This window comes from Myotis nattereri (assembly GCF_964212035.1).
Source record: "Myotis nattereri genome assembly, chromosome: 1".
NCBI classification, from domain to species: Eukaryota; Metazoa; Chordata; class Mammalia; order Chiroptera; family Vespertilionidae; genus Myotis; species Myotis nattereri.
This window is the reverse complement of record NC_138075.1, coordinates 31,443,204-31,468,807: the sequence shown is the minus strand read 5'-3', so window position 1 is coordinate 31,468,807 and position 25,604 is coordinate 31,443,204. Positions and strand designations below refer to the sequence as shown.

General features: G+C 40.2%; 1 protein-coding gene across 1 annotated transcript; it reads right to left on the bottom strand.

Moving 5' to 3' along the window:
- Nucleotides 1–882: 882 nt before the first annotated feature.
- On the bottom strand, nucleotides 883–25,604 carry ZBTB25 (zinc finger and BTB domain containing 25). Its single transcript, XM_081086097.1, has 4 exons — nucleotides 25,459–25,604; nucleotides 11,397–11,576; nucleotides 5,220–6,160; nucleotides 883–2,933 (listed from the first exon to the last, which is right to left on the bottom strand). The coding sequence occupies exons 2-4, from the start codon at nucleotides 11,567–11,569 to the stop codon at nucleotides 2,053–2,055; spliced, it is 1,995 nt and encodes a 664-aa protein (XP_080942223.1). The 5' UTR covers nucleotides 11,570–11,576; nucleotides 25,459–25,604; the 3' UTR covers nucleotides 883–2,052.

Genomic DNA, 25,604 nt, shown 5'->3' with positions numbered 1-25,604 from the left:
GTCTAAAGAAAAATACTAATGATTAAGCTATAGTAGAATAGGAATTCTGGCAACGCTGTTGTTTCTAGAGTATTGTAAAAAGTAAAAATAGGAATACTGTCAATTATTGAGTATTGAATAGTACATGACTGCTTCTAAGATGTTCTAGAATGTATGGGTTGGAATATTGAAGTTAACAGATTCAGCTATACTAATAGAATACATATAGTTTTCTTTATATGACTGGTTTTTATCAATAATAATAAGAGCTTAACACAGTTTTAATACAAATCCTCACAACACCCCTGTGAGGTAGGGATAGCTTATATCTATTTTACAAACAGAAAATCAGAGCAAGAAATAATAATCTCAAAAGATACAATATAAATCAAGAAATTCTGGTTTTCTTATGAGTCAGACTGCACTTATCAGATAGTGAGTTCTTATAATATGCTAATAAGGACAATTATTAAAATAGTCTGTTTTTCTCCAGGAAATAACTATGTGTAGAATCTGGAAAAGAGGGAAAAATTCTAACCTAATCCAAGAGGAAAATGTCTGTTTAATATTTTTCTGATACATTGATTAAGGTGCATATAGCATTTCCAGTTTTTAGTTTGGTAATAATGATGCAAACCATTATGTATGGCTAAAATTATTAGCTACATTTTACAGGTGATTAGTCAACATTAAAGGGTTTAGCTGGAAGAACTTTTTTTATACAAAGTAAATCTTCTAAGTGAGAAATCATATCTTTAAAAAATACACTCAGGACACAATGTTAGTCATACCAGTTATTTTAAAGATATGCCTGTTGAACAAATGAAAAATTAAGTGGGTCAGTTCCCACACTACTATTCACTGGTTCTCCAGAACCCAGCTTTGGAAATTTTTTTTCTATAAAATGGAGTTAATATTTTTCCACTTCCTAAATCAGAGAATAGCATAAAGACTAAGGAAAGAACATTTGCTTTGAATTCCTAATAATAAAAGAACTATGTGAATAAGAATAAAAATACAGTTAACCACTATTTTCTCAACCCCCACAAATGTAGATATGTTTCTGCTTTAAATTTGTCTATCATGGTCAATCAACTCCAAATAAACTCTTACCATTTCTCCAGACCCTGCCCTGAACTACTGCCCTACCCCACAACTTATATGCACCCCTAATCACATCCTTTAGATACAAACTTTTTGTGTCAAGGACCAATGACTGAGGAAGTAGTAAAGAACAGAGAAAAGTCAGAAAATGTATGAGAAACAATAAAAATGAGAAAAAAATAAAATTTTACTTGAAGATAGCTAAGGAATATAGCCTAAATAGCCTAAAATACAGTGGGGCCTTGACTTACGAGTTTAATTCGTTCCGTGACGGAGCTCATAACTCAAATTACTCGTATGTCAAATCAATTTTCACCATTACAATGAATTGAAATGCCATTAATCTGTTCCAGACACCCAAAAAACACCGCAATTGTTTTGTTAAATGTTTTTAAATAAGAAAAATGTATTTAAAAATAACGAATACAGCCAGAACCGGTTTGGCTCAGTGGATAGAGCGTCGGCCTGCGGACTCAAGGGGCCCGGTTTCGATTCTGGTCGAGGGCATGTACCTTGGTTGTGGGCACATCCCCAGTGGGGGGCGTGCAGAGGGCGGCTGATCGGTGTTTCTCTCTCATCGATGTTTCTAACTTTCTATCCCTCTCCCTTCCTCTCTGTAGAAAATCAATAAAACATATTTAAAAAAAAAATAACGAATACAGTGGGGCCTTGACTTACGAGTGTCCCGACTAACGAGTTTTTTGAGATACCAGCTGTCTCTCCGCCGATTTTTTGCATTGAGTTGATAGAGTAATTTGAGTTAACGAGCTCGGTCTCGGAACAAATTACACTTGTAAGTCAAGGTCCCACTGTATTGTATAAAAACATAATACTGAACAACAGAATGTAGTGCAATAAACTTGTTTTATTAAGTTTAATGTATAGCATTTACCTTGGAGATCAAACGACTTAAAGATGCTGATGGAGTTGGAGGAGAAAGGCTGAACTGAATAACTGAATAACTGAATCTTATTTGCTGATTTTTGCCCTTTTCGCCACGATTTCATCACTTTCATCTACAGGAGTTTTCGATAAAAACCTGTCCAATGAGATCTGTTTCATTCTCCCTTTCAGAATATTTCTGAAATGAGTTAGGCAAGTGTCATTAAATAGCTCCATCGCACACCCAGTTGCAATTTTTTCTAGGTGTTTCTTTTGAATAAAATCTGAAAGTTTCTCCCACATTCCCAACATTTCCTTTATCTCACTTACAGAGATAATCTCCTCCTCTTCCTCCGTGTCATCTATTTTCTGCAAAACCTCCGTGTGCTGCTGCGTCTGTAGCTCCTTTAGCTCCTGCGCTGTCAGTTCCTCGGAGTGCTCCTGGATGAGCTCGTTGATGTCACCTTCCTTTATATCCGCGCTCACTGCCTCACCATGTCTGACAACGGAGTGAATGCCGGTCCTCTTTTTAAAATTTTCGAACCAGCCCCGACTGGCTTTAAACGGCTCGACCGATGCCTCATCCACTGAAGTGCCTGGGGCCTGCTGCAGCAAATCAGCGTAAATAGCTCGTGCCTTCTCGCAGATTATAGCCTTCGTCACGGTGTCTCCTGCGAGCTGCTTTTCCGTTAACCACACCATTAGCAGCTTCTCCATATTTTCATGGATAGATGTCCGCTGTTTAGAAATTATTTTAATGCCCTTGGCTGGAGTTGTAGCCTGTATCAACTCCTTCTGCTTCAGTATGGTGCAGATTGTAGAAGTGCTACGCTCGTACTGCTTCGCCAAGTCGATCACACGCACACCTTGGTCATGTTTTTTGATAATTTCTTTCTTTAATTCAATGCACATCATCCGCTTCTTCTTCTCAGCACTGTCCTTCGCACTTACTTTCTTCAGATCCATGGCTGAAAAAACGAAGTTTTGCAAAATAACTGCAAGCACAAATGCGAGCACAACACTGATGCTTCAACTAAGAGCTAACCGCTTAAAGTGAACGAGTGAGACACGTGATGCCGGGCTGATGTTGTGATGTTCACTGTGACGTTCGCTGTGCCAACTAGCGGTGGGGTATCTGAAGCTGGCTCGTAACCCGAATTTTAGCTCGCAACTCAAAGCAAAAAAATCGGCTAAGAGACGGCTCGTATCTCGAAAAACTCATTAGTCGGGACACTCATAAGTCAAGGCCCCACTGTACATGAAAATCAATGTTAATATTTGTGTTCATCCTATGAGATGAAATGTTTGAGAACAGTATGAGTTAGAATAATTACTTAAGTGATTTAAATTTAACATTTGATAAAGGCCCAGCCTGCGAGGCTCAGTGGTTGAGTGTCAACTTACGAACCAGGAGGTAATGGTTTGATTCCTGGTCAAGGCACATGCCTGGGTTGCCAGCTCAATCCCCAGTGTGGGGTGTGCAGGAGGCAGCTGATCAATGACTCTCTCTCATCATTGATGTTTCTCTTTCTCTTTCCCTTTCCATTCCTCTCTGAAATCAATAAAAAAATAAATAAAAGATTAGATAAAGTTCTGACCCCAAAGGGCAACACATTTACTTTAACTACTCACAATACAATTGATCCTATACCATAGATAGATTTTGCTCTCAGCATATACCAGTCTTGACCCCAGGAAGCTTTACTCACTTGTCTAAGGTAGAAACTTGACTCCTTTAGACAATGCCCAATGGTTTTCTTCATTCAACCCTCAAGAAAAATTTACCACTTCATAATTCAGCTAACCTCAATTTACCCAGAGAAAACCTTTACACCCTTAGAATGAGGTGGATTATTCTTTGAGGTCCCTCCTGACTGAACTCTGATGCTGTCAGAAAATGTCCTCAAAGGTCATGGTTGCTACCTGGTCAGGCATACCCGGGTTGTGGGTTCGATTTCCAGTAGAGGGCATGCGGGAGGCAGCCGATCAATGATTCTCTCTCATCATTGATGTTTCTACCTCTCGCTTTCCCTTCTTTTCTGAAATCAATAAAAAAAAAAAATATATATATATATTTTAAAATATATTTTATTGATTTTTTACAGAGAGGAAGAGAGAGAGAGAGAGAGTTAGAAACATCGATGAGAGAGAAACATCGATCAGCTGCCCCCTGCACATCCCCCACTGGGGAAGTGCCCACAACCCAGGTACATGCCCTTGACCGGAATCGAACCCGGGACCCTTCAGTCCGCAGGCCGACGCTCTATCCACTGAGCCAAACCGGTTTCGGCAATAAAAAATATATTAAAAAAAAAATAAGATTGGATTAAGGTAATAACACTGGGGTGTTAGTCAATGCAGATCTATCTGAATCTCTGTCTCATATGGTCATCTCTGTGTATGTACCTGTTACTCTTTAGGATTTTTTATGTCTGACCCTGCTCCTTTTCTCTCTTTTTAACAAAATATTTTCTATTAAGAATGAGGTATGCTCACAATGTTAAAAGGTAAATAAAAGCCATGTAAAATGTTGCAGAGCTAGTAAGTAAAACATAATTTAAAAACTACTCATGATTTGGTATAGCTATGCTTAAAACACATTTTATACATTATAACTGTTATGCATTAAAATAACTATTAATTTTCTATATGGCAGAAAATATTTAAAAATAATTCTTTAGGGGTTTATTCATGTGAAACACTAGCCAAAAGTGCCAGTGTAGAGTATTCTGTAAAAAATATTTCATTTACTTCATATTAATTTGATTTTACTGATTCTACAACCTGGAAAAACTTAGAAATTCTATAAATAACTCTTTATTTCTAAAGTCCCATATTACTACATTGATTTTTGATTTCCAAATTGTGAATTAATTTATAAGACATTCACAGCCCTCATTGAAGGTTATTTTAAAAACCATGAATTAATATATTACAACAATGTTAAAACTATCAATAAATAGTAAAGAAGAAAAGTTAACAGAACTTGAGGAGGAAAATAATTTATGAATAAAAAAATGCATGTGAATTGTCAGAACTGATATAAAAATTCTGAAGAAACTGCTACTCAACTAGGATAGTGTCCACATTTTCTTGTGTGAGCTCTGACTCTAAGGCACAAGATGAGTCTAATTGTTCTTGCGACAAGCGAGAACTTTTCAGGGGGACATCAGACCAGCTTTCACAATATGGCTGAAATCTCTGGGTTAATGCGTTACCAAACCTTTGGCATCGGTTATATCTGTAAGATTTACCTTTGTGTGTATACATGTGTTCCAGCAATTGGCTCTTTCGGAGAAATTTATGACCACAGATGGTACAACTGATTTTTCTTTTCCTTGAAAAAGAAAAATTACAGTTTAATTCTACTGGCTCTGTGTCTTTGGAGATCAAAGACACTTGACTGATCTGCAAAGGCTCTGTGGTACCCCGGTTTGAGTGGTCAGGCTGTTGCTCATTTTCCTTGACAATGAAGGAGCTGAGCCTGCGGCATTCAAGAGCTTCGCTATTTTCATTAAGTGGGTGCACTTCACCAAGGTCATTACTTTCCAGAATGGAAGCAGGGACGCCAAATGGGAGAGATCCAGACACATGGGTATAGAGATGTTGTCTTAGGTTACCACGAGAATCAAAACGTTCTCCACAGTAATGGCATAAGTGAATTTTGATGCTACTTTCGGTGAACGTGGGGCCTGTCATCTCGGATGAGGATGAGGAGTGGCTCTGGGAGATCACAGATTCTGAGTCACATCTCTCCTGCTTGATGGACACTGGAGGCTTCTGGTGTTCCTCCAAGGCCTGGGCTGCAGGATGGACCTTCTGCTGGTCAGTGCCATCATCCAGCCCAATAGCAAGAGAAAGCTGCAACTGGGGGTGGTCACCCTGGACAGCAGCTCTGTTTCCATTGTTATTGGAAGGCGTTTCTTTGACCTCCAGCCCTTCTTTGACAGCTGTTTTTTGGGTGGTTGAGATTTGAATGCCATACAAATTTGAGGACTGCACAGTCTCTGGTGAGAACACTTGATTCATTTCAGTTGCAATGTGAGAAAGGTAGTCGGCATGAAGAAAGCGAATCCCTTCCTCCAAACGACTATGATCCACAATCTGTTTTGGTCCTTTCCCCGTGTACATAATGTGCAACAAATAGCTGAATATGTCAGGCTGGATGTCAGTTGGTTGTATTTTTATGCATTCACTGTTAAAAATAAAAAACAGACCCACACAAAATGAAACAACCTAGTTAGTCTTTTAGTTAACAGTATATAGTCTTAGGCTAAAGCAATTTTTTCCTAAGAAGTTCAAACTTAGCAATTTGCCTTGATGAAACACAGCAACAAAAGTTTAAACTTTCATTGGATACCAGTTTTATGGCCGAGCAACCAGTCTTCATGTCTCTAATCTACTACCGAAAGTTATGAAAGAGAGATATCCTGATTAGTTCAATGTTTATGTAGTGATTCCTAAGTGATACTAGCTGCCAGGGAGTAGAAGAATTACAAAGAAAACAGGTATCCTGCTCTTGAAGAACTTAAAAAAATCTATTGAGTATATAACCAAAAATAGGGACTCAAATAAATACCCATGTTCAGTACAGCATTATTCACATTACCCAAAAGGTAGAAACAACCCAAGAGTTGGTCCATCAACAGATGAATGGATTAACACAATGTGGCACACAGATACAATAGAATATTACTCAGTCATGAAATGGAATGAAGTTCTAATACATGCTACAACATGGATGAACCTTGAAAATATGGTAAGTGAAATAAGCCAGATACCAGAGGACAAGTTTTGTATGATGCCACTTATAAGAAATATCTAGAATAGGCAAATTCATAGAGACAGAAAGTAGTTTAGAGGTTACCAGGAGGCTGTGGGAGTGGTGGTGAGAAATGGTTACTTAAAAGATATAGTTTCTGAAGTGGGAAGTATGGGCTTAATTAATTAGCGTTTTTCATTTCTAGAATCACAAACCATGTCTCTTCAGATGCTTATCATCTTTTGACTGGACATTTTCATATCCTCTTTTGTTTTTTTCAAGTAAGATTATTTCTCGAGAACCAAGATGGCGGCGTAAGGTACAGACCTGTGTGTGCTGCCTCCCACAACATCGAGACTACCAACTATAAGACAAACAGCTATCATTCAGAACCATGGGAAAGCTGGCCCAGTGGAAGCTCTACAACTAGAAGGAAAGAAAGAAGAGCACTGAAACTGAGTAGGTTGTGCAGAGGCTCCAAGAACGGAGGTATGGAGTCGCACACCAGGTGGGCTGTAACTGGATGCACGGTATTTTTTTCGATCAGAAGGGGCTGCAGACTCTTGAGTCCACTAAGCATGTTTGGGGCGGGATTCTGAGGTCCTAGACCCCTACGGGGAGAGACAGGACAGCCTTGCAATGGGCTGGAGAGTGAGGGTGGCTTGCTCGCGGAGCTGCCCGCTGGCGCTCGGGATGCGGGGACATGGAGTTGCGGAGAGGCGAGGAGTCGCAGAGATGCCATTGCCCTTTGCCCCGCCCTGGTGATTCACCAAGAACAGAGGTGTGGAGTCGCAAGTCAGGTGGGCTGCAACTGGATGCGCGGTTTTTTTCAATTGGAAGGGGATGCAGACTCTCAAATCCACTGAGCTTGTTTAGGGTGGGATCCTGAGGTCCCAGACACCTACGGGGAGAGGCAGGACAGCCTTGCAATGGGCCGGAGAGTGAGAGCGGCTGTCTTGCAGAGCTGCTCACAGGCACTCGGGGACGCGAGACACGGAGTCATGAAGAGGCAAGGAGTCACAGAGACACCATTGCCCCTTGCTCTGCCCTGGTGATTCCCGGGGACCCTGCCCTACTCAATTTACATCCCCACCCAAGCTGTGCCAGTGGCACAAAGGGAACCACCGGTGCTTTTGCAGCCCAGCCCAGCAGAATGCAGATTTCAACTCCTCGCATACATAAGGGACACACTCAAGAAGCAGAATCAGGTTCGGAGGAAGCTGGAGCCGGATCCGACTGGGCCGGCAACGTGGAACCGCTGTACCAGCAAACGCACAGGCAGGTCCACCAGATCCAGTCTCACATGGGACGCTGGGAGACGGCAGATGGGCAGTCTGTGCACTTGGTAGAAAACGAAATCCAAGCAAGCATACTAGATATTCAGCCACCAGGAACGCCTGGAGATTTTGTCTAGCAAGGAGCCACCCAAAAAAGGACAGAATGCCAAACTTCGTGTTACTGAGACGGCCCCTGTGAGGCTGAGACGGCCCCCATAGGGCCAAGGCGGCCCCCGTGAGGCTGGGATGGCCCTGGTGAGGCTGAGATGGCCCCGGTGAGGTTGAAACGGCCACGGTGAGGTTGAAACGGCCCTGGTGAGGTTGAAACGGCCCCTGTGAGGTTGAGATGGGCCCTGTGAGGCTGAAACGGCCCCTGTGAGGCTGGGATGGCCCCTGTGAGGCTGGGATGGCCCCTGCGAGGCTGAGATGGTCCCTGTGAGACTGAGACGGCCCCTGGGAAGCTGAGAAAAATACCACATGAACTCACTCATTTATGGATAATAAGGACCATTATAGACTGATGAACAAAAATGGATACAGAGGCAAAGCAGCATTGAGCAGACTGTCAAACTACAGTGGGAACCCTGGGGAGGGTTGGTGGGGGGTAGGAGATCAACTGAAGGACTTGTATGCATGCATATGAGAATAACCAATGGACACAAGACACTGGGGGGGGGGGCAGGGGGAATGTCAAGGGGGGGAAAAAGGAGACATGTGTAATACTCTTTGTAATACTTTAAGAAACAAAAAAATAAATAAATAAAAGATATAGTTTCTGGGGTGACGAAAGGCCTTAGAAATAAACAGTGGTGATGGTTGCACAACATTGGGAATGTAATTAATGCCACTGAATTGTACAATTAAAACTGGTTAAATGACAAATTTTATGTTACATATATTTTATCACAATGAAAATATTTTTAAAAATTTAAAGAGTACATTGAAATTGGTAATATTTAGAATTTAAGTTATGCTAACCTTATTTTGTCTTCCAAACTATATTAATATATCTACTCTTTAAATCACAAGTGAATACAGGGATAACTTTGAAAAGCTTTAAAATAAGTCCCAAGCCAATTTTTTACATATGAATCTAGAATTCAGATAACAGATGGAAATAACCGTGTAACAAGGAATCAGGAAACACCCTGAAAAATTAGGATAAAGACAACCTGACGGAAGTGTTGGATGTCAAGGAACATGGAATCAGTCCATGGACTCCCCTGAAGCAAAAGTCTGTGTGAGTGCATCAGAAAGCACTGGTGTCAGTATGCCGACAATCCATTTCTAGTCCTGAGATCTTGGGATTCCCTCAGGGCTTCACTCTTAGCTTTGACTCACTTCACAGTCTGTGGCAGGTGTTTTCTCTATCAGCACAGAGCTCTGTTAGCTGAGGATTCTCACTGCTCAAGAGATAACACACAGCAGGCTGCCACCTTTGTATCTCCTGGATTTACTTTAGCAAGGTACCTGGTACACAACAGGTACAAGAGATGAGCCAACCCATAGCTCTCAAATTAGACTGATGTGAAGGTAGTGTTTCTAATCTAGTTTCTGCATCGACACAGAGAGGAAACTCTTTGGCATGGCAGAAAAGGCCACCCATTCCTTGTCCCTGACTCTAACCTCCTCGCCACTCTGTGCCATCCATCCCAATCATTCTGATCTAGACTGGTTCATATCTGCATTTTTCATGCATGCTTTCCTCTACCTTCAGTAAACATTCTTGCATTCTTCTACAATATCTGTAAAACAACTCGATCCTTTAAAATCTAGGGCCTCTGTACCAGTAAAACCTGTTCCAATCTTCTCAAAATAGGGCTGCTGACACTCCACTTTACCTTGTGCAATACTTCTATTATAGACTTATTACATTAATTATTAATAACACTAACAGTGCAAAGCTCTTGTTCTAACCATTTTAATTTTATTAGTCCATTTATTTTATCAACACCATGGGTAGGTACGTTATCCTAGTGTTTTTACAGAGAAGGAAACTGAGGTACAGAGAGCAATTACACAGCAATTATTTTCTTTACATTCATTACTCTTCTATCTATACTAATAAAAGGGTAATATGCTAATTAGACCAGGTCAACGGGACACCTTCTAGTCATCCTTCTGGATAAAGCCATGGTGGTGGGGGCTGACACAGAGGTGGTTAGGGGCAATCAGGCTGGCAGGGGAGCAGTTAGGAGCCAGCGGACCTCCCCTGAGGGGTCCCGGATTAGAGAGGGTGCAGGCCAGGCTGAGGGACTCCTTCCCCCTGCCCCCCACCCCCTTGCATGAATTTCATGTACCGGGCCTCTAGTTAGACTATAAATTTCTCAAGGGCAGGGAGTATAACTGATATTGTTGCTGGGGTCTGGTACAGTGCCTAACATGTAAGTGCTCAATCAATAGTTGAATGAATGAACAATTTAAATAAATGTATAACTGAACTCTGGCCAGGTAGCTCAGTTGCTTGGAGCATCATCCCATACACCAAGAGGTTGTGGGTTTGATTCCAGATCAGGGCACAAACGGGAAGCAACTGATTGATGTTTCTCTCTTACATTGACGCTTCTCTCTCTCTTTCTATCTCTCTCTCTAAAAATCAATTTAAAAAACAACACATATCCTCAGGTGAGGATTTCAAAAAATGAGAAAATTAACTTTCAAAAAACAAATAAATAAAATTAAAAATGTATAATTGAGGCTGGAATCCTAAGTATTTCGTGTAAGGTCTTTTTAAAAAAATCATAGACTGTTCTATCACTTTCAACGTAGGATAGAATAAAGCTATTCTTTACCAAGACCTCAGAATGTGAATACCACTTCCCAGCCCTCTGCCTACATACCTATTCTATTGGGGTAAGCTAAATTCAAAAAAGCTTTTAGAAAAAATATTTGAAACAAATGACCTTTGAACTGTAATATGGAATATAAGGTGAGTAGAATTATGACATCGAAACCTTGATATGAAAGTGTTATGGAATACAAATCAACAACTTAGTGATTAAGAGCACAGACCTTTAACAGCACAGATCTACGTTTGAGTCTAACTTATTAGCCTTAGTAGCTGTATAATCCTGGATGAGCAAGTTACTTAACAACTGAGCCTTGAATTCCTTTCTCTAAAATAGTATGGACAATAGTATAATTTACATCAGGTAAATACTTAGTGCTTGTATAAAATAACCCTTCAATAAATTTGAGCTATTATTGTTTTTATTCTTATCTTCCAATATGAATCCTTCACACTGCATTTAATTACTGATATATAAAAAAATATATAACAAAATTTTTTTCTTATGTGACCCCATAACAAGACTCCCCCAAATGATGTTATAATAAGGTTTAGACATACCACAGTATTAAAACTCTTCAAGTTTACAAAAGCACATCCTTACCTTGTTTGGTGAATAAATATCATCTTGAAATAGTTAGAAAAAGCAGCAAGCACTGCTCTGTGGGCTTTGAAGTAAACATCTCCAATAGCAACTGTGCAATCACACAGAAAACCAAATTCTCGTTGCATGTTCAGCTGCTGCAGAAGGACAAGGCTATGGCTAGCTGTGTCCATTGTGGCTCTAAGAAAAAGGAGAATATAAAGATTTTAATTACAAAATTGGCTACAGTTCACATAAGCCTGAGTACAAGGAGACCTACATTTAAGTAAAATTATTCAATAATTTTATTTATTTTAATCCTCATTGAGGATATTGATTTTAGAAAGGGAGGAAAGGAGGGAGAGACAAATATCAATGTGAGAAAGAAACATTGATCACTTGCCTCCCAAACACACCCAAACCAGGGATGGAACCCATAACCTAGGTATGTGCTCTGACCTGGAACTAAACCAGCAACCTTTTGGTGTATTGGATAATGCTCCAACCAACTGAGCCACCCAGCTAGGGCAACAATTTTCTTTTATTTTTAATTACAGTTTATACTACATATTATTTTATATCGCCCTGGCTGAGTAGCTCAGTTGGTTAGTGTCGTCCTGATACACCAAGGTTGCCAGTTGGATTCCCCAGTCAGGGCATACAAGAATCAACTAATGAATCATAAATAAGTGCAGCAACAAATTGATATTTCTCTCTATCCCTTTTTCTCTCTCATTCGTGCGTGTGTGTGTGTGTGTGTGTGTGTGTGTGTGTGTGTGATTTTGTAATAGTTTCAGCTGTACAGCATACTGGTCAACAATTTTCTATTAATTTCACCCCAAACACTAACACTAAATCCTCCTAATATGACAATCGGTATCAACTCTGCTGAAACCATAAACATTTATGGCTTTTCTCCGTCTGGTAAGAAGGTGGCCTGGGATGAGTGACACAGGAGAAGGCAGGCCTGTCCTCTTTTATCTAGGCAGCCACCATGTTTTCAGTCCTCAGTTTCTTCAGCGGACAAATGGGAATGGGATACTAATCCTTGCCTCAGAGCTAAGAGAAGCTAGGTGAAAGCACTGTGTAACTGAAATGCTCTTCAAATGTTAGCTATAAATATTAATAACGTAACAGTGTGTCCTGGCTGGGCTAGAGGTGTCTGCTCCGTAGGGGTCCTCGGTGTGCGTAGGGGTCCACTGGTGCCCTAACTACCATACAATGTTTGGGAAACTTATCAGTCACAGTAAGGTCAGGAGCCCTTAAAACAGATGTCAAGCCACATCCCCTGATTTACATGAGGTCTGGGAGTCTCATGGGAAAGAACCTAAACCCTGATCTTAACTGGATTCAGACACATAAGTATGGAGAGTCCTGACGGAAGTAGAATGCCGGATGGGTGCACTAGTCTCAGGGAAAAATCATGCATAAGGAAGAACATGCAAAAGAATTCTGGCAGAGAAGTCTAGTGTGAGCACCAGGGCATTCAAGAATGCTGTGGCTCCAGAAAGGTGGGAGGCTGTGCTTGACCACCTTCTCCACCACACTGTTCAGAGAACCCCGGTGCTTTAGGGAGAAGGCAGTTATGGTATAGAGGGCACCACTGGGGGGCTGGGAGAACCTCCTCTAAAAAAGCAGACCTAAACAGAGACTGAAGTTTCCTTCCTAACCAGAGAGTCCAAGGGATAAGCAAGTGAGTGATTAGACTGTGGGGTTAGCTATCTGGGCATTGGCAATAGCTTGAGCAGCAGACAGCTGAGTGACTGATAATGTAATAAAAATAGCTAACATTATATAGAGCTTCCTATGTGACAAGCAATATTTCACTAATTCTCAGTACAACTCAATGAGAAAGGGACTACTCAATGAATCTTACATATGAAGAAACTGAATCAGCACAGAGAGTTAATTTACCCAAGGTCACTGCTAGTGAGTGGCAGAGCAAAGGATTCAAACTCAGGCAATGGGTTCCAGGACTCAAATGTCCTCCCTCTCTATCTCCCAGAGAACATGACACACAAACTAGAGGAGCCGAGTGAATAGTCGGGATTAGACAGCAAGGGGCCCTGGGAAGTCTCAGCAATATTTGGAGTAAAATGTTTGCTCCTGGGAGGGAAACGAGGGAGCAGGGAGTTAAGGGTGGAGGGAACCGTACTGTTTAAACGTAAAACAAAACCTTTTATGCAAATTTTATATCATAAATATATACAGTGGGGCCTTGACTTATGAGTGTCCCGACTAACGAGTTTTTCGAGATACGAGCCGTCTCTCGGCCGATTTTTTGCTTTGAGTTGCGAGCTAAAATTCGGGTTACGAGCCAGCTTCAGATACCCCACGGCTAGTTGGCGCAGCGAACGTCACAGTGAATGCAACATCAGCCCAGCATTCAATTCATTGTAATGGTGAAAATTGATTTGACATACGAGTAACTTGAGTTATGAGCTCCATCACGGAACGAACTAAACTCGTAAGTCAAGGCCCCACTGTACCTACATGTAATCCCTTTTCCCTAATTTTTAATTTTATTATTTTTAAAATTTTTATTTTATTGTTGAAAGTATTACAGGTGTCTCTCATTTTCTCCCTTTTTGACCCTTCCACCCTACCCTCACCCCACTCCAGGCCTTGATTTTTTATTTTGCATTATTTTATTTAAAAAAAATTTTTAAATCCTCACCTGAGGATTTTTTTTAATTAATTAAAATTTTAATTTATATTTTGAGAGAGAGAGAGAGAAAGAGAGAAACATCAATTGGTTGCCTCCCACACCCACTTGGACTGGGGATTGAACCTGCAATGTGGGTATGTACCTTGACCAGGAATCAAACCCAGACTGTTTGGTGTACAGGATGATGCTCCAACAAGAGCTTACCTTCTATATATACATATATATATATATATATATATATATATATATATATATATAGAGAGAGAGAGAGAGAGAGAGAGAGAGAGAGAGAGAGACTAATTTCAGAGAGGAGGGGGGGAGAGAGAGAAAGAAGAACATCAATGATGAGAGAGAATCATTGACCGGCTGCCTCCTGCATGTCCCCTACTGGGGATTTTAGATTCTCTGAAATGGGTCAAATTGAAGTACCTTAAACTAGCCTTATAAATTGTCTCCAAAAAATCCCCCCAGATCATAAACATTTTCACCAGTTCTCTACACACACACACACACACACACACACACACACACACAGTACATTAATAGAATGAACTACTGAACCATATGGAAATGAAAATGGCACACTAAAAAGCCACATATAAAAAAATATTGTGGTTAATGGTGTATGAGTAACAGTAAAATTCACTTATTGAAAAAATATTTATTGAAGAGAAATTTAATAAAGAAAAATATCTGAAAGCATGTACTGCACAAGGCATAGGGACAGAAAAAAAATACATAGATGCTGAAATCAAGAAGATTATAAGCTAACAGGGGAGATAAAACATAGTAATTACAACATGAAGTGACAAGTGCCATAGAGCAGCTCAGAGAACAAGTTATGTGAGGGAGAATAAATAACAGGAAACCCAAAGGAAAATAAGCCATTTTAACTGGATTTAGACGAATAGGCAGAAGGTGAACATAGCACTGCAGGCAGAAAAAACAATGCGTAGAATTACAGGGAGGGATATAAATATATAGATAACTGAAGAATTCAGTTTGGCACAGAAAAAAAACAAAAGTAGGTAGATCCCAGTCAGGGCACAAAAGGAAGTGAATAACAAGATGGGGTCAGCTAGCTCACTGAATATAAACTAAAAGGTACTCCAGGGTGTCTGTTAAGATGTTTTCTGTGAGGGAGAACAGTGTAGTAGTTAAAGCCTGACCTCTGGAATCAGACAACTTGGATTAAAATTCTTGCTCTGTCACTTAGTTGTGTGGTCTTCACAAAACACAACTCTCTAGTCCTCCATTTCAGTTACAAATATGGGTAATTATGGTATCTACCTCACAGGTTAAGATGATGCATATAAGCACTTAGAAATGTGGTCCCATAGGAAGTGTTCAATAAATAGCACTCATCATCACCACCACCATCATTTGGCTTCTGAGTCAAGACTAGTCAGTTTAGTTGGAATATATTTTAAAAAATTAGTAAATGAAAGGCATGGAGAAATGAAGAACAAGGAGCCTACTGCAATATCCAAGTAATGGTGTAAATGAAGGAAAGAATACGATCCACCAGATGTAGAACTGACGTGACTTGGCAGCAGATTGGATGTGGTCAGCTCCAGAGATCAAGTCAAAGGTGAGTCTCAGAATTCAGCTTGGGTAACTGGAAGACTGTTCATTCCTTCAGGTCATATTTGCAGAGTCACTGCCATGTGCAGGAGTTGATATAAAGGCAGGGTCTCGGAATGTCAAAGAAGAGACACAGAAACTGGCTTGGTAAGAGTCAAGTTTCACTTTGGACACACTGAGTTCAAGTGTTCACTTAGGACATCCGAGTACACGTGTTTAGTGATCAGAGCAGGGACAACATGCTGGTCTGAGGCTCTAGAGCAGGGCTGGAGAGGGAGAGGAGGCCCTCTAAAATGACAAGGCTGAAGCTGCCAGAGTGAATGGGACTATCGTGTAAACGAAGAGAAAATAAGGTAAGAATAAATCCTTGAACAACACAGAAAAGATACAATAAGCGGGAGAGGACAAATAAGAGAATACACTGTCATTGGGGGAGGATAAGGGAGGTGAGGGAAAGGTGAGAACCTTGGCAAGAGGAGGTGGCAATGACGGAAAATGCTGCAGAGTAACACCGGGATGAAGCCTGTTACAACACCCCTAAGTGTGTGACCAAAAGGTTTCTGGTGACCTATGAAAACAATTTGGGAAAACAGTAAAAGCAAAATATCTGACTGCAAGGTTCTACTGGAAAGCAGCAGCCATCAGGGTAGGTACAAGTAAGATAGGTCATTGAGGTTGCTGCAGATTGAAGATAACTTTCAGGCTAAAGAGGGGGTGGCACCTCGAGAAGCCAGAAGGAATGCAATCGAAAGTATAAGCATAGCAGTTAGCCATGGAGAAAAGAGGGGTTTCTTTTTCTGACAGTGGAGAGGAAATGGTCAATGTGAGGAGAGAGTATTCAAAAGTATTCTTTTAGATGTCATTGATTTACAAATTAGAAGTCAGTCCACATGCAAAGGGAAGAGGTTAAGTTTGGGCCTTGAAAGGAACCTAGAATAATAATTCCTTAATGCTAACATAGAGCATTGAAGTTTATAAAGAACTTTCACATATACTTATTTCTTTCTGCTTCAGATAATTTCTATTTTCAAGGTCACTCACTTTGTCATTTCTTACCTATTAAATCCATTCAGTGAATTTTTTTATTGCAGATAGTATATATTTTCAGACATGAGCAGAACAAGGACTATGGGCCAGGTACAGAAACTTACAGGGCAGAGAGCCCTGGATGCCTAGCAAGGGGCAAAACTAGGAAAACAAGAACCTTGCCCCCAGGGTAACCTATCCTCCCCTAGTGTATCACTGGTCATGTGGTTTGGACCCTTGATCTTTTCCCTCCCTGAAGATAACATCTAGCCTTAGCCGGTTTGGCTCAGTGGATTGGGCATCGGCCTGTGGACTGAAGGGTCCCAGGTTTGATTCTGGTCAAGGGCACATACCTGCGTTGCAGGCTCGATCCCTAGTAGGGGGCGTGCAGGAGGCAGGTGATCAATGATCCTCTCTCATCATTGATGTGTGTCTCTCTCTGAAATCAATAAAAAAAAATTTAAAAATTAAGAAAAAAAGATAACATCTAGGCCTCAGTTGTATTTCAGCTCCAGGCCCAGAAGATCAGCAAAACCAGACAAGTGACACAGTGGCTGCCTCAGGACCAGCCACACTGACTAATGACCCTGCCCTGGCACCAACCAATCACTGGAGACCACGACCTGGAAAGGGCACACCTGGAAAGCTGATGAATATTCCATTAAGACCCGTCCCTGGGACCTCCCCTAGGATTTCCACCTGAAAGAGAGAGATGCTCAGGACAAAGGATCCAGTGCTCTCTCTCCCTCCAAGGAGCATCCAGTGCCATTCCCTTCTCCCTCTCCTTCCCCCAAACTCTAAGGAACCCCATGAGACTAGCAACCTGGAACAATGGGCAGCTCATCCTGGGTTAATCCCCTGAGCCTATTTCTAAGGCCCCCTTTTCTCTGACTTCCCAGTGAGCCAAAGCAGCCCAGTCTAGGCTCTCCTGGTGCTTTTTTGCCCTTCCTTTTCCCACTCAAGCATTTCTGCTGCCATAATAGGCTCAGTGCTGTGTAGCCCTTCCCTTTGGATATCCCCATCCTGCAACCCCTTTTCCTTAAATAAATTCAATTTTTCTTTATTCACCATCTGAGCTATTTAGCCTGCCCATGCACCACTGACTTTAACCTTTCAGTGTATTTTCAGGTCAAAAATTTTCATCTGTTACTTTCTATTTCTCTGTTGAGATTTTTTATTTGTTCACACATTACTACCTAATTTTGCTTTACATCCATAAGCATAGTAATAATAGCTGCTCTAGATCTTCTCTGCCAAATCCAACCTCTGGGTCATCTTGGGGTTAATCTCCATTAATTAGGGCGATAAGTTCCTGTTTCTTATATGAGTATTCATTTTTGGTAATAGCCTAGACCAGCGGTTCTCAACCTGTGGGTCGCACAGGGGTCGCCTAAATACATCCTGCACATCAGATATTTACATTACGATTCATAACAGTAGCAAAATTACAGTTATGAAGTAGCAACGAAAATAATTTTATGGTTGGGGGTCACCACAACATAAGGAACTGTATTAAAGGGTCGCGGCATTAGGAAGGTTGAGAACCACTGTCCTAGGCACTGTGATTACTAAAGACTTTAGATTCTATAATAGTCTTCCAAAGAGTACTGATGTTTTTGTTTTTGCAGACAATTAACTAGGCTGGACTTAAACTCCAAGTTCTGTCTCCTTATGGTTCAGATATTTCAGTGTTAGGTATGCTGTTTAAAGGCTGTTCAACACATGTGTAAGTTTAGGGGTTGGCTAGAGATTTGAGCTGAGTTTATATGCAGTATTCAGCCCTTTCACTCATCCTTTCTAAGGTTTTCCTACTTACTTTCCAGCTGTGTGGTCACTCTGAACTCTGTCCTCTTTCTTCAAGCCAATAAGATTACCGGTTATTATCCCAGTTTTAGCCATCCCCTCATGTCACCAACTGGAGCATTCTCTCAGGATAAAAGCCATAAAAATGGAAATTTATCCACTGCTGTTCCCTTCTTCCAAGTATAGTCTTCATTCCAGTTTCTGCAGGCATTTTGTCACTTGTGGATGACATCTGGTAGTTTTCAAGACTTTTTTTTCAAGTTTATAGTTTTTATCTCAGTAAAACTATAAACTTTTATAAATCTCAACCTTAATAGAAACTGTTCAGCTATTACCCTTGATCAGCAGTTCTAAAAGGTTCTGGTCTCAAAATCCATTTTTACTTAAAAAAAATTATATATATATCCCTAGCTGGTTTGGCTCAGTGGATAGAGCCTTGGCCTGTGGACTGAAGGATCCTGGATTTGATTCTGGTCAAGGACACATGCCCAGGTTGCAGGCTCGACCCCCAGCCAGGAGGGAGCATGAAGGAGACAGCTGATCAATGATTCTCTCATTATTGTTTCTATATCTCTTTCCCTCTCCCTTCCTCTCTGAAATCAATAAAACTATATTTAAAACAATATGTTTATATTTATATATATATATATATATATATAAATTTTTTTTGAGAGAGAGAGGGAGAGAGAGAGAAACATCGATCACAACCTAGGCATGTGCTCTGATCAGAATTGAACTGGAAACCTCTTGGTACACGGGTCCACACTCAACCACTGAGCCACACCGGCCAGGCATCCATTTACACCCTTAAGAAAAGTATTACAGACTGGGAAGAGCTGTTGTTTATGTGGGTTCTTTATCAACAGTTACTATACGAAAAATTAAAGGTGAGAATTTTAAAATTTATTTATAACAATAAACCCATTATATAACATAAACAATACATTTTTTCTAAAACATTTTTTAAAGTGAGAAGGGTGGCATTATTTTATATTTTACAATCCTCTTTTCTATTTTTTTTATTTTTTAAATATATCTTTATTGATTTCAGAGAGGAAGGGAGAGGGAGAGATAGAAACATCAATGATGAGAGAGAATCATTGATCGGGTGCCTTCTGCACGCCCCCGACTGGGGATCAAGCCTGCAACCAGGCATATGAGCTTGACCGAAATCAAACCTGGGACTCTTGAGTCCACAGGCCAATGCTCTATCCACTGAGCTAAACTGGCTAGGGCTATTTTACAATCTTCTTTAATACCTGGCTTTAAAAAATATAGCTGGGTTCTTTTCTATGCTTCTCCTTTCAATCTGTTGCCATGTTTTGGTTCACATATATGAAGAGAATTTGGCCTTGCAAAAGAGAGATCCTTGTAGACCCACTGAAACGGTTTCAGGAAACTCCAAGGACCACATTTTTTAAAAAATATATATTTTATTGATTTTTTACAGAGAGGAAAGGAGAAGGATAGAGAGTCAGAAACATCGATGAGAGAGAAACATCAATCAGCTGCCTCCTGCACACCCCTCACCTGGGACATGCCCGCAACCAAGGCACATGCCCTTGACTGGAATCAAACTCGGGACCCTTCAGTCCGCAGGTCAATGCTCCATCCACCGAGCCAAACCAGTCAGGGCATCCAAGGACCACATTTTGAGAAATCTGCCCTACACTATATTATTTTGATTCTACACAGTAACAAAGCAGGTACTAAATTAGTTCCATTTTATAGTTGAGGAACCACAGGTTCTGAGAAGGTGGGAGAGGTACCCAAAGTCAGATAACTAGTTATTAGATGATGCTGGTAGTACTTCAAGTATGACTTTAAACTCAAAGCCCTTTCTCCAAAACCCCCTTCTAGAACTTTCAACATATATATTGATGGCAGATTTTACAAATATGATTGAAATTAAGGGATAAATTTTCCAAGTTTATGAAATGAAACAAATTCAGATGTATTAAAAGTCAACAACCCACAACTTATATACTAGTACATAATAGGTTCATTCCAACTTGTTTTCATAAGGATAGACCTTTGATTATTTGAAGGCAAAATAACCAGATTTTATCTCAGGTCAATAAAGCCAATCCATCACAAAGTTACTAAAAACATTTCCTAATACAACCCACTTTGCAATTTATTGGCTAGGCTTTTTATGTAGCCTTTGCTCATAAGTTTCTTTGATCATCAATTTTATTTTCTCTAGTATGTGGAATAGCCAAAGTTTCTTATGCATACAGAAAGATCTTAGAAGTTACATTTGAGAATTTTTGGTAGAAGTTTTAAGATGTGAGAGAGGTTGCAGAAAAATAATTTATCATTTTATTATATTTACAAATACTAGAGCCAAAAATATGAGTGCTACATATTAAAATGCTTTATCTGTTATCAAAGTGGTATTTGTACTACAATGGGGTTAGCATTATTTGAGACTACAAAAATCTTCTTTACTTACTAGATTTTATTAACTCTGGATTAGTTCAAACTAAGTAAACTAGAACAGCTTTATATCAGTATTTACATTTGTTTAATTCAAAGTTAGCTTGATATTCAGTATCTTTGATTTTTATTTATTGAAAAAAAATCTATTGTATGTTAGATGACTCTCAGACCTAGGGTAGACAGAACAATGTCCTGGAATACATAGCTTTTCATTGTCTCAGGCTGTAAGAATCTTAAAACAAAACAAAACAGGATCTAAAGGAGTAAGACATTTATTTCTGTGAAAACCAATAGTCTTAGATATTTTCTCTGTGGTTCCTACCTCTGTGACTTTATTATTAATTAAGGCAAGGAGACAGGAAAGTTGGCAGAGAAATGTGTACAGCTTTTTTGAGATACTCACTCATGGCTATAAATAAAAAGGTAAAAGCAGAGATAAACTGCCACATGATAAAAGGTTTTATACAATGATTTAAACTTTTTAATGGTACTTTCATATGATTGTGAAGGTGTAACCTAGACAAAGAATGTTTGCAGAAATAATTTTATCCTGGAATAGTGGCTTTTATTTCTGACTATTATAAAACTTTCCATGTAGAGTTGTACTGAAGTCTAATTTCTACTCCAGACTAACCCAAACACAATAGCTGGGGATAAAGCACTGAGCCGTCCTTAAAAAGCTCCGCAGGTGATTCTAATAAGATACCTCAATTAAGAGCCACGGCATTAGAAACTTTAGAGCAGTGGTTCTCAACCCTGGCTGCACATTAGAATCACCTGGGAATCTTTTTAAAATCCTGATTTCTGGGCCTCATCCTCTGGAAATTCTGTTTCTTTGTTACTAATGTTGTGGCCCCACCCCATAACAAAGAAACAGAATTTCCGGAGGATGAGGCCCAGAGATCAGGATTTTAAAAAGATTCCCAGGTGATTCTAATGTGCAGCCAAGGTTGAGAATGACTGCTTTAGAGCAAGCATGTCAAACTCAAAGGCTTACATGGGCCAAATAAATAAGGTTTAAGTTTATGTGGGCCACAAAAAAAACCACAAAAGCTTCAATTTTCATAGAAACATAGGTTTATTTCGATAGAGACATGTTGAATACCAAGGGCTGAAATAAATGAGTAATCGTTAACATAAAATAATAGAACATTTTAATAAAAATTAATATTTTTTTCTGAATAATTGCACAAATTAATAAGCGTAACGCAAATAAACCTATTTTTCTTGTTTTCCAAAAGCGAAATATTTCCTGTTGCACACACCAAACAAGTCAGTCCAAGACTTGACATGGCAATCGGCTGGTAAAATATTTGCTGCTAGTGTTAGTGGAGAGAAATGGTGCACGGGCTCGAAAAGGAAATGAATGCAACATGATTATAGTAATCAGTCATTAGCGAACATTGGAGTTTGTTATTAATAATTATGTAAAACAGGATAGTATAAAAATTAAGTTACGAAATTCTTATTAAAACGTTTCTTACATACCGTTATATTGGCTGGGCCGCAAAAATATTCGTTATGGGCTGCATGCAGCCCGAGGGCTGTGAGTTTGACATGCTTGCTTTAGAGACTACTTCACAGAGAAAAAGAAGCAACTTCGTAAGAAGTGCTAAAAATGTGGGAATAATACCATTACATCAAGTGAACAAAAATCAACAATTATAATTCTAATTGTAACTTTAAACTAACCAGTTAGCCACATTAAGAAACAAAAGTACTCCTACCCCTAGCAGGTTTGGCTCAGTGGATAGAGCATCGGTCCATGGACTGAAGGGTCCCAGGTTAGATTCTGCTCAAGGGCACGCAGGTCAATTGCAGGCTCAATCCCCAGCCCTGGTTGGGGTGCATAGGGAGGCAACCAATGGATCCAATGCATGTGTCTCTCTCACATCTATGTTTCTCTCTGTCTCTCCCTCTCTCTCTAAACAAAAAAAAAAGAAAGAAAGAAAGGAAAAAGAAATCAATGGAAAAATATCGTCAGGTGAGGATTAACAGCAAAAAAAATGCTCCCAAGCTAGTAGGATGGGCAGTGGGAACAAAGGAGGAACACACCATTTTCAGACTTCTTTTTAAAAAGTATTTAGGAAAAAGAGATATTTACTCTCATACACCATTACACCTATTTTCATAATATCTAAAAATTGATGTGGAAATTCCAAATCTGAGAATATTGTTTGAGATAAGATCTGCAGTAATTCTAGGCATCTGCTTGTAAAAATCACTGAGAATATTACAGTAGAGGGTAAGAAGCCATCATGGTAGATGACACAGGAAGATCAGTTACGCTCTAGAAACCTTTAACGGAACAGGGAAACGTTAGTTTGGGGCCTACCACCTGCTGGCAGACACAGCCAGCCTATATCACATCTCTAACCCCCATCTGACCAACATGTGGGATGCCTGATAAAGCCACAGCACCAGGCAAACAAAAACGCTAACACCGGTCTGTGCAAAGTGCTAGTGCACCTTGAAAAAAAATCAGAAACCTGTGAAGAAAAGGAAAAGATTCTTTTTAGTCCACTAAAAAAAAAAAAAGAAGAAGACTGAATTTCTGAAAGAAAAAAATAAGGTACTTACAAGGACAGGAGAAAGTTATAAAACAACAGTGCTAGTACATACAGATCTAGAACACAGTGCAAACAAAAATGATTATAACTTCTGAATATAGGTAAACCAACACTTTGTTCGCCATGGAATGTTCCACAAACACATTATCCACATGGGCTAACGAAACCCTTTGCTTCAAGTGTCTAGGGTTTTTCAGAAGGAACAAGAAGTCATTGTATATTGATTTGTAACCAGGGAAGAAATGAATAAGAAAAATTCCAAAAAATAACTACTAACACTACACTAAACACTTTTTCTAAAGATAAGATTAAAAAAACAATTCCTGCTAGCAAAGGGGAAGAAGTATTAATAAATTCAGTCAATAACCCTGAAACGGATGTTTGCTTCAAACACTTTATTTCCTCTTCCTCCACTCTCCCGAAGCAAGTTCAAATAGTCATCTTTCCTATCCTAGAGGGAATGATACTGTTCAAGTTACCAATCGCTACTATGAGAATGAGTAAGTACCATGAGCAAGGCCCGTGCTAAGTGCTCTATGTAGCACTATCTCTTTTAATTCTCACCGTGACTATATGTGTTCTTTCTCTTTCCATTTTACAGATGAGGAAAAACCTAGGTTTAGGACACACAACTAGCAAATGGTATAAAGCGGGGATCAAAAGTTAGATCTGACTCCATAGTCTGTGCTTGTAACTATAAACTGAAGCAGCGTTTTTCTTAGTATTCTTTTATCGAAAGACTGAAGTTCACATGCAATTTGTAATAAATGAGCATAAAGGGAGCACAGGAAGTGGTGTAGAAGTACTTTTTAATTTATCAAGATAAGAGCACCTGCATTGCTTTTTTAAGACGAGAAAAAAAAAGAGTCTGCAATCATATAAAACCCCCAACTCTTTTCTGGCCCTGTTATTACTAAAATGGGCCAGTTTTGCTTGAACAAGACGGTCAAGCAGCACCTACAGACCACTGCAAATAAATCACTTTGGTTCCGTGGTGGGGAGGGCATTATGCAACGCTTCCCAGCACAGCCTTCACCAGGATATTTTACGGCCAAGGCACTTGGGCCCCTCCTCCCCAGAGCTAGACAGCCTGGCTCCTTCATATTCCCCTCAGGAGATAGGGTGGAAGCACACAGCTCCACTTTCTCAGGCACAGAGGGCAGCTGAAAGTCCTGCTCAGCCTCTCTGGGCAACCACAGGCGCCAATAAATCAGCCACACGCGATTTCTCTCATCCCCTTCCTGGCTTGAAGTGGTAGTGAGATATAGTCTGTGCAAAAGAGCACAGACTAGACCGGGGAGATAAGTGATCTAGGCTTGAATTCTACTGCAAATGGCTGTTATCACTGAAGCCAAGTAAATCCCTGAGCCTATTTCCTGGTTTGTTTGAAAAATGGAGACAATACTACCTCCTTTTGGTAAGTATAAGAAATTCATCTATGAAAGCAGCTAGCCACTGCAGGTACTTAATAAAAAGCAACCAGACCTGAGCAGGATCCATCTCCACTACCTCCACATAAAACATTCCGGGCAGGGCTGGGCAAAAAGGTGTAGCAAGTCTGGTGAGGTCCCTCCCTCCCTTTTTGCTGACCGTGCCTGTGATGTTTCACTGCTTCCTAATAACCTCCCAGCCACAGTGCTCACCTACTCTATGTCCCACCCATCATTGTTTTGGTCCCTATTAAAGAGCTGATTCTGATAATGGATTAACAGTTTATTCTTAATTAAAACATAACAGATTGCTAAAGTGGATTTTGGTGCCTTAGCCTTATGGAAGCAAACAGCGCTGCACATGTTGGTTATTCTTGCAGTGAACAGGACTGAATGGGGGGCGGAGGGGGAGGGGGGAGAGCTTTGAGCTTCAAAGTACATTACAACCATTCTATTTCCCCTAGAAATAGTGCCAGTCCCATTTCTTAAAAATACCAAAGCCTTCACACACTGGCCAAATCTGATTTCTCAAGACTCTGGATCAAGCCAAGTATAATCACCTCTGACAGATGGTCTCTATGAGTGGATTACACTGGCACTGCACTCCTGGTGTGGCAGAGGTGTCCGGAGCCCTCGCGTCCACTTACTCAAGAGGTGCAGGACCTCGATCAAGCGGCACGCTTGCCCTTTAGGCCGGTGTCCTCAT

Coding starts and splice junctions, on each gene's coding strand:
- ZBTB25 (XM_081086097.1), bottom strand. CDS start 11,569: ATGGACACAGCTAGCCATAGCCTTGTCCTTCTGCAGCAGCTGAACATG. Junction 6,161..11,396: donor ATATTTATTCACCAAACAAG/GTAAGGATGTGC, acceptor TATTTTTAACAG/TGAATGCATAAAAATACAAC. Junction 2,934..5,219: donor ACACATGTATACACACAAAG/GTAAATCTTACA, acceptor TCGTTTTTTCAG/CCATGGATCTGAAGAAAGTA.